The sequence below is a fragment of the Impatiens glandulifera genome, chromosome 2, assembly GCF_907164915.1.
Source record: "Impatiens glandulifera chromosome 2, dImpGla2.1, whole genome shotgun sequence".
NCBI classification, from domain to species: domain Eukaryota; kingdom Viridiplantae; phylum Streptophyta; class Magnoliopsida; order Ericales; family Balsaminaceae; genus Impatiens; species Impatiens glandulifera.
The window spans coordinates 9,491,410-9,501,298 of NC_061863.1; the positions used below are offsets into that span (position 1 = coordinate 9,491,410).

General features: G+C 26.8%; 1 protein-coding gene across 1 annotated transcript; it reads right to left on the reverse strand.

Annotated features, from left to right (window-relative positions):
* Positions 1-1,490: 1,490 nt before the first annotated feature.
* On the reverse strand, positions 1,491-7,584 carry LOC124926841 (protein BREVIS RADIX-like). The gene is made up of 9 exons (XM_047467152.1): positions 7,259-7,584; positions 7,108-7,164; positions 6,798-7,017; positions 6,471-6,709; positions 3,914-4,040; positions 3,024-3,379; positions 2,818-2,947; positions 1,808-2,133; positions 1,491-1,732 (listed from the first exon to the last, which is right to left on the reverse strand). Exons 5-9 carry the CDS (start codon positions 4,019-4,021, stop codon positions 1,654-1,656), a joined length of 999 nt encoding a protein of 332 aa, XP_047323108.1. The 5' UTR covers positions 4,022-4,040; positions 6,471-6,709; positions 6,798-7,017; positions 7,108-7,164; positions 7,259-7,584; the 3' UTR covers positions 1,491-1,653.
* Between the last annotated feature and the right edge of the window lie 2,305 nt (positions 7,585-9,889).

The following is a 9,889-nucleotide window of genomic DNA, read 5'->3' on the forward strand; positions in this document are numbered from 1 at the left end:
TCATTTGTATCTAATTTATGTTATATATTCATCTTTATTAAAGAAAAAAGAGATATATAGAGGGAATAAAATAGTACATTTCTTATGTTAGGCTATATATTTATTTATTTTTTATATTTTATAAGAGTTTTAGATTTGTTTTTATATAATAATATGAATTTTAATATATTATAATTATATAAAAATATTATTTTATATAATTTTTTATAGACAAATTTATTTTTCTAAACTATATCTCATATTAAAAGAAATCTCCCTAAAATAACCAGACAAGTATGGTAAACGCATTATCTGCTTCAACAATAATATTGTCATTCCTAATTATCCCCACAATTATAATTTTTCACTCTAATCAAACTCATTATTCAAAATATAATTTGGTAGGAACACTATCGGCTCAGCGGAGTGAGTGAGTTAGTAATATATGAATTGTATTTACTGTATATTATATAATCTTTTTAATTAATAATACATTATAATATATGTTTGTCATAATATTAATGTTCAAAATTATATGGAGATATAATATAAAAGATAAAGAAGTGTACATTTTTTTTTTTCTTAATTAAAGTATGATTGTTAGTTAAATCATTATCTATATAGAATTAAGAAAACTTTTCAAATCAATAATAAACTACTATAAAAACAACAAATAAAATTGACATTCTTTGGATATGAGTACATAAAAACATGAATAATTTAATTTGAGTATTTAAACTAATCTAGTCTAAATAAATCATATATATAATATTTATTTTTTATTTTTATTTTTTTAATGTACTTAATAGTTCTAAAAAAAACAATTGCCATGTTAAGTCACTATATTTTGTTGGTACATGGATTTGATCATTGCCCTGAATCAACACTTCCAAGACTCTAAATAAATCCTATTGAATGGGAATATTGTAAGTTATCCAAGTTAATAACCAAATTATTTAAAAAAAACTAATATTGTCACAAACATCATTAAAATCATAAGAAGTGAAATTGATTTTGCTTTAACTTTGTATGAAAAATGTCTTATTTAGATGAAACTTGTATACATGTTTTATTTTTTGTAAAAAAAAAAAAAATTGAAGTACCATCAACAATATACTAATTTCAAATTTTCTTAAAAAAAAGAAAAATGGCAATAGACTTGTGAATCTTGAATTTCGCAAAATCTTCTACATATAACTTGAATAAAGAACGTTGTATTGTCCAATAAAATAATTTTATTGATTTTTTTATCAATTATTAATACCCACAATCACAATAATATATATATATATATATATATATATATATTAAAATTTGACAACTTTTAATAAATTTATTTAACAAAAGTAACATTTTCACACTTGTTGGGTGTTCTGATAGCCTTCATATATAGATAATAATTTTTACAAAATGTTATTTTTTTGTAACTTTTTGTCATTCTTAGTGAATACTAAACAAACAATAGTATGTATCACCAATTCTAATTTTCTATTGAATTGGATAATAATAATAATAATAATAATCATTTTCATTTTCATAAATAAATAAAAACAATCATGTTTCCCAAATTAAAATAAATAAACATACATAAAAAACTGGTCAAATCCTATCAAATTCTTTTGAATATATAGTAGTATAACATACTGTATTTGGCCTCTCCTTGTTTTTTTTTTCCTATAGGTATTGCGATTGTATTCTATCCTTGTTCTCCTCCCACCAAATTTTCGCATGCGACTCTCCAAACCTTTCTCGGCTACAAACAAAAAAACCGAGGTGAGACCCTTTTCATTCTTTAACACGATAACAAATAAAAAAAAACATTATTTACCTGAATCTGACTCGTCGAAGTTCCCTAGTGCCATCAACTAGTTGTCTAATAGTAATATAAATCCCGGGTTCATCTTGTTCAACCCATTCTGAATCCACTTCGCTTGCATTGCTAATAGACAACGAAGGCTCGTCTCTAGATGATGTCGTAGTTCTAGAAGCTTCCATCGACGACTCGCCCTTGTGACAGCTTGATCCCACAACCTCAGATGACTCTTTGAAGTTATAAGGTTTAGTGTTGTAGTTTCTTGTCCATTCTTTGTTAAGTGTTGATGGTGTTGGACTATCTCTAATTGAACCCAATTTGGAGAATGATGAATCTCTAGTCTGCTTTACATGTTTAAAATTAGTTTTCAAACAAGATTTTAAAGACCAATGCTAGGATTATTTGAAAATAACCACAAAGTTAGTTTCAAATAATAATAGGCCTTCTTCAATTTGGGTTAAATTTTGAATAACCAATAATTCAATCATATAGTTATTCATCATTCAAATTATTGAAAAAAATAACATAATAGACTAGATTATATATTTATATGACTAATATTTTTGTACCAAATAATTCATTTTTTAATACCATGAAAGATTATTTGAAAAGAACAATGCATTATTTTTATGTAAGTAATTGAAAATCTGATTTTGGTCCAATCTTATTTGGATTTTTTTAAATTCAATCATAATTAAAAATCACTTTATTCAATTTCACATCAATCACTTATTTAATTCATCAAAATACTAAAATATATTTTATTTAAAAAATATATATATATATTAACCTTTTATTTAAAAAAATATATATATTAATTTAACCCAAACAGTCTTTCAAAACTTCTTTTTCTATATATTTTTTAAATAATCCCACATAAAACATTACAAAATTGAATGCATGATTTGGATGTTGTGATTGATAGTTAAACTGTTATTGAATCATGGATATATCGAAATTAATCTCAAATAACCTATGCATAAAAATTCATATTACTATATATTTGTGGGAGTTTCGAACTATACCTCGTCGTCTGTTCTCGAGGGTGTATCGAGTGCTTGTTTGTTGAATCTTTGAACATTATATAGCTCCATAATACGATCATAATTCTCCCCCCACCATCTTTGAGCTTGCCATTTATCAAACATCTCTCGGCTTCAAATTCAAAACTAATATATTAATAAGACGCACTACGATGTGGCATGACAATATCTCTATCAAAAAAATTTACCTGAAACGGATTCGTTTTAACTCATTGCCACCATTTGTTAGAGATACAAAGGTAATTTGAACACCAGGCTCTACTTGGGCTAGCCATTCTTTGGGTTCTTCTTCATCGTCTAGTAAGAGCTCACCTGATCGAACAGATTCGAGGCCAGTGGATGGCCTAGCGTATCGTGGCTCGTTCCGATGAAGGGCTGAAGAGAAATCCCATGCAGGTGTGGAACTTGAGCTTCCAGGAATGTATTGGGAACCTTCTGAAATTGTATCAAATTCTGGGAAAGCTCTTCCTCTTTTATGGCTACTTGGAGTACAAGGTTTACATTGCTTGTAAGCTCCAGACATTTTCAATGCCATGTCTTTTATCTGCATACATATTTGACCAATATTCTATCAATATGAAAAAAAAAATGAAAAAAAAGTGGATTGAAGGAATTAATAATAAAATAGTTAGTAGGTTTGACTTTATCTAAAAGATAGGATTAAAGAAATTTAAAACCTAAGGCACAGATTCAAACCTAATAGGCTCTACTGCATTAATGAGAAATAAGAAGATTTTTGGTTTTGTTTATAGTGTGTGGCTCAATGTCCTCACAAGTTGTGAACTCATAAATGCACTTTTTATGAACTGATAAATGTTTTTTTTGGTAATAATCCCCGAAGAAGCTTAGCACAAGAACCAACCAATGTGTTTATTGAAAATCGAATATGAAATCACATCATAATAAACTTCTTAAGGTAAATTTCTTGCCATTAAACTATCTAAAGTAGTAATCCATTGACATGTAACATTTGTACATTTATCAACAAGCAATGAATAAAAAATCACCTAAATATATAGACCTAATTTAACTAGGATTTCATTCTAGATGCAAAGGGTAATTAAGTAATGTAACTAACCTGTGATGTTATAGTTTTGACAGCCTCTTTTGTGTTAGGTGTTTCACGAGGAGATTCCTCCCTTTCATCATCTCCCTTCTGTTTCGAACATGTAATGCAAGTCAACATTTCAGCACTTTTTCCCCACCTGTCAATTTCAAAATATATGATGAACAAATATTTAACTAATCTATGGTTTAAAAGCAAATTAAAGTAATATTAGCATATATGCATCTTCTTTCCAGCAGAAGAAGAATTGATTGTACCATATATAATAATATAATAATAATAATGTCACTTTCATTCCTAACCCATAAAATAGCTAGCTAACTAGTTAGGACCACATAATATAATATCAATTTATGATTCAAATGCTATTTACTAATAGACTAATTATGTAAATGATATATCCAAGTAAAAAAGCATACCTACCCCATCAATAAAGAGAAACCAGAAGGATATATATATATATATAACAAATAATGTGAACAATAATTGAATGTGAAAGTTATTGCATGCATGTACGGTATATGTATGCATGCTTTAATGCGCCGAAAAAGGAATAAAGAAACCATATATAGAACAAGGAGAAGATAAAAGAAACAAGAAAATTATCCTAGTTGGTAAATAAAGAACTTTTAGTTTCTTCTGATTTGCAATCACCATTAATATCCTCCTTCACACTTCTCCAATTCCCAAAATTCTTTAGAATAACTTTTACAAGAATATTAATATATAATAAGAATTTATTTAAAAAAATAAAAGGAATTGATGGGTGCGATTTGTTTAGATGATAAACACTAAATAATACTTAATTTATAGATTATTTAAATAATCTGAGCTAAATATCTTTAAGTACTATGCCCTCATCAATTATTTTTTGTTTCACTTCATTTTCAATAACCCAAGCCGAATAAGGTTATTTGAAAATAACCTCAATAATCCATAACCGAAAAAGGTATGGATTGATTTAGCTAAGTGAAAGAACATAAGAACTTATGATCATGGGTTCGAGTCTTTATGAGCCGATAAACCCTTATTGTTTTCAAATATAGAAACGTAAATAAATTAACGAATCTATCTAAATAAAAAGGTGTCTTCAATGTGTTTTACAAGACTATTTTTCACTTAAACTAGCCTGGTAAGTTTTAGTTCGTATTAAAATTGTCCCCGCTAAAGCAAATCAAGTGGCTGGCGTGGGAGGAAAAAGAAAAGAAGAGGGACAAGGGTGGCCGGTGGGGTTAGTAGGTTAGGAGAAGGGGGGACGGCAGAGAAGCAGAATCTGCTTTTTTTTTCTTCTTATTTAGCACATAGAGTGTGATCGGTCGCTTTATTTGGGAAATCAACCGTGTGGGAGTGTCTAGTGCTGAAAGCGGTTAGTTAATCGACAAAGGGACAAAGGGAAGAGATGAATGGTCCCTCTTATGATATAGACTGCTGCAAAGTCATATATAATTACAAAAAGAAGCTAACAATTCTAAGTTTCTAACCCAAGTATCATTAAACTAGAATTAGTTTTTTTTTCATTCAACTATACCCTTTTCCCCCCTATTTCTCAAATAAATTTATATAATTGTTTATATTAATCTAAGAAATAATTAGAAAATGAAAATAGAAACAAACTAGTGTTTCCATCAAAAGAATCACAATCAATGTTCTTATACCTTTCTACCAAACCTCTCTGTCTTGCCGGTTGTTAGCAATACCCTTGTTTGAGACATTTCATTGGATGTAGAAACTAAATAAATTCTATTCATTTATTATTATCAACAACAACAACAACAAAAAATCATGATCCCAATTGACTAGGCTTTGAACAAAATTGGGTATTTCTAAATAAACTTGTTTGGGTAAAGAAATGAAATTTAAGTTATTTGAAAATCATTTAAAATAAGTACCCATGTCAAAAAAAAGGCCTTAGAAAAACGAGAAAAGTAATAGTTGTAGTAGTTAAAGTTCTACATCAACATCCAACAATACTTGGAAGAAGAGCTAAGATGTACTTTAATACAAATCAGTGATAGTGACATTAAAAACTGACATGATTAACATTTTTATTCCTACAAATCTGAAAAGTCATTATTTTATAATACTATGAAGGTCTCTTTATTCATGTTTGTAATAATCTAAGATGATACTGTAATCATGCATCCAGTTAAGGCTCTGGCTATGTTTGTTGGTGTGTATAGTAATAAAAGATTTAGATCCTAATCACTTTTTTCTTATACTTAATCGAATCATTTTAGAATGTAAAAACTAACCTAATAGGCAATTATTCTAGAAGATATGAGAATGATGAACAGTATAAGCAGCAAGAAGGTTAAATTTAGTGATTAGTCTTTATACTTCACAGCTAGCTACTCTGCAACATTGACTTGACTAGAAAGAAAGCATATATTCAATCCACCGAAAGTATATCAATGGCGTCTGATTACAGAAAACTTAGTTTTATGGGGTTTTTTTACAGGATTCAGCCTACTTTTTCATGTGTGTGAGAGAATAGAACTGTAGAAGAACTAATGCAATTCATAAGTTGTTGATATTGTAAAACTAATGCAATTCATAGATAGGTACTAACCTGAATGAAGTTTAGGATAAAAAAAACTTCAAATCCAATCGAAAATCCGGTGAAAACTTCCTTCGACTGTGAAAGAACTCTATCGCTAATCGGCGAACATTTCAGATAATAACATCCATATCGGCGCGGCAGCGGACCAAAGCTCTAGAGAAAGTATATCAATGGCGTCTGATTACAGAAAACTTTTTTTTTGTTTTTTATAGGTTTCAGCCTCCTTTATCATGTGTGAGAGAATAGAACTGTAGAAGAAGAATAACAGAGACTGAAATCGTATTGCTGATATTGAAAAACTAATGCAATTTCATATAGAGATAGATAGCTACTAACCTGTAAATCGGTGAAAACTTCCTTCAACTGTGAAAGAACTCTATCGCGATTACTTCCGTCAACGATTTTCACAGAAATCGACGAACATTTCAGAAAACAATATCCAAACCGGCGCGGCGGACCAAAGCTGTAGAGAAAGTATATCAATGGCGTCTGATTACTCTAAACTTTTTGTTTTTTACAGGATTCAGTCTCCTTGTTCATGCGTGAGAGAATAGAACTGTAGAAGAAGAATAACGGAGACTGAAATCGTAAGTTACTGATATTGAAAAACTAATACAATTTCATATATAGATAGATAGTTACTAACCTGTAAAACGACTATTCTCTTCAAATCCAATCGTAAATCGATGAAAACTTCCTTCAACTGTGAAGAACTCTATCGCGATTACTTTTTCACGCGTAAGTTACCGATATTGAAAAACTAATGCAATTTCATATATAGATAGATAGCTACTAACCTGTACTGTAAGTCTGTAAAGCGATTATTGTCTTCAAATCCAATCGAAAATCGTTGAAAACTTCCTTCAAATGTGAAGAACTCAATCGCGATTACTTCCGTCGCCGATTTTGACAGAACATTTCAGAGAAGGTGAGAGAGAACAGAGGATTGAAATGAAAATGGAAATGGAGAGTGATGAATGAGAATCGCAGGTGGCGGTAATTAAGGAGAGGTTTGATGATTGATTTGATACAGCTTTCGAGAAACGGAAAGGTATTCGGATTCAAATCGTATGGGTTTATGGAAACTTTGATACAGAGCGGCAATACGGAAAAGAAAGAGAAGAAGAAGAAGAGATTGTCTCTCTCTCTCTATATATATATATTTATATATATACTTTGGCTCTTTTTGTTTCTTTCTGGGCTGTAATTGTCTACTACGCGAGTACACCCACACTAAGGCTGCAATAGATAACACCCTTTTGTAATGTTGGATTCATAATATTTAATATTCATATTTTATTCTTGTACATTTTTCATAAATATATTATATACAAAGTAAAAATTTATATTTTAATAGTTTATATCTATTTGATTATTATTTTTTAAATACGAACAAGAATATATATTTGAATTACCATCTAGATTATTTTACGTTGAAGTGAAAGTTAAATTGTCGACCTTGATTGTATTTGTTTAATGTGTATCAATAATAATATGTTATTATTATAACGATATTTTATATTTATTTTAAAAAAATATTATTTTATGATCTATGGGTTTAATAACCGGTTGATTATAACGTGTTTGTATTTTGTTTTCATGTTTTTTGTTTTTTTTTTTGATTTTCTCATATCATGATTTATTATTGTGTAAAGAAATTTTATAATTTTAAAAAAGTTATATTTTTTATTTTATTTTTCCAAATGATCCTCCAACTCATTTTAGTTTGTATCTTATAAATGAGGTTAACTAATCAAATATTTATAAACTCTTAAATTAAGACTTATACAATTTTTAAATTGTACTAAGAGTATATTAATTATTTCAATTATATATAAATAAAATAAATTTATATTTATAAACCATTTGGTAATAAATAATACAAATAAATTAGTTACATATTTAAAATTTTAAAAATAAGTTATTATTTAAAAATATGTTTTTAGTATAATATAGTTTCTAAATTAATTTTATATTGAATTATATATAATAATAATAATAATATTATTATATAAATAATATTATTTGATCTCAATCAATAATTACATTAAAATTATTTCCATATATCATGATGAACAAAGGTACATATACTTACATAAAAAATAAAAAAATTATATTTAAATTGAGAATAGTAAAATTGAAAAAAAATAATAGATGCAATTTAATTTACTTAGAATAGCAATTTAATTTTTAGTACATGGAACATTTTATAAAAAGAAATTTCATTTTTATTTTTAATTTAAATAACCAAACAAATAAGAAAATTGAACTCATTCTAGTTTCAATTCAACTTTAACCAAATATATCCGTTGAATATGTAAATAAGGAAACTTTTTTAATAATTATTAATTTAATAGTATAAATTACTATTTTTTAACTATGAGAGAGTGTTTTATTTAAATTTAGAAATAATAAGTTTACTATAAATATTAATAATGATCAAATAGGATAAATATATATGAATTTTAGGATAGTTTATATAGGTGGTAACTGGTAGCAAATTAGTTTACTCAAAATATTTTGTAGCTAAAATTTATAAAAACAAAATAAGGCTTGAATAATTAAATAAATATAATTAGTTTAAAAAATCATTAAAATCTACTTTAAATAAATTTCAAATTACACTCTCATTGGTTTTAATATATTACATAAAAAAATTCAAAATTTACCCGGGTATTTCAAATAACAGGAATTAATGTTAAAAATTAACAAATTCGATTATTAATTAAAGCGTCTTAAATTAGAGTGAGATTATTACGTACTGGGTGATTATATTTGCTTCATAAATAAAATAAAAAGCTACAAAATATTAAAACTTATATAATTATTTGAAGATAATTAATATTAATTTAATAAAGAGATTAATATAGTATTATGATATATCTTAAATATTTAACCTCTTTGAAAACAACTTGAGATTTGTTTTATGTAATTAATCAATAGCAAGGGTTAAACATTTATTTAACTTATTTGAAAACAACTTGAGAAACTTGTTTTCTTTAAATTATATTAAATATTAATATTAATATGCAATCAAATATTTTTATGTAAGTTAAAAAACAATATAAATTAAATTAAGCAAGTATAATAATAATAATATATCCAAATAAATAAGTACTATTTTTGCTTTCACTTTAATCACAGCTGTTTCATCCATGTCTGTCCATTTAGAGCCTTAGCAGAGTTTTATTCCTCTACTAGCTAGGCAACATGATAACAACCATATGTAATATTTGAATGAGAAAAAATAAAATTGTTTCTATTTCTGGTAAAAACTATAAGTTACTAGTTGAAATAAATAGAAATATTGCTAACTAGTTTACTCAGTTCTTAATCAGATTCAATAACTTTTTGTTACAACTGATTTAGTTTTGGTATAAAAAGAATATATATTTAACTTTTTATTTTATTTTTAAAAAAATCAAATA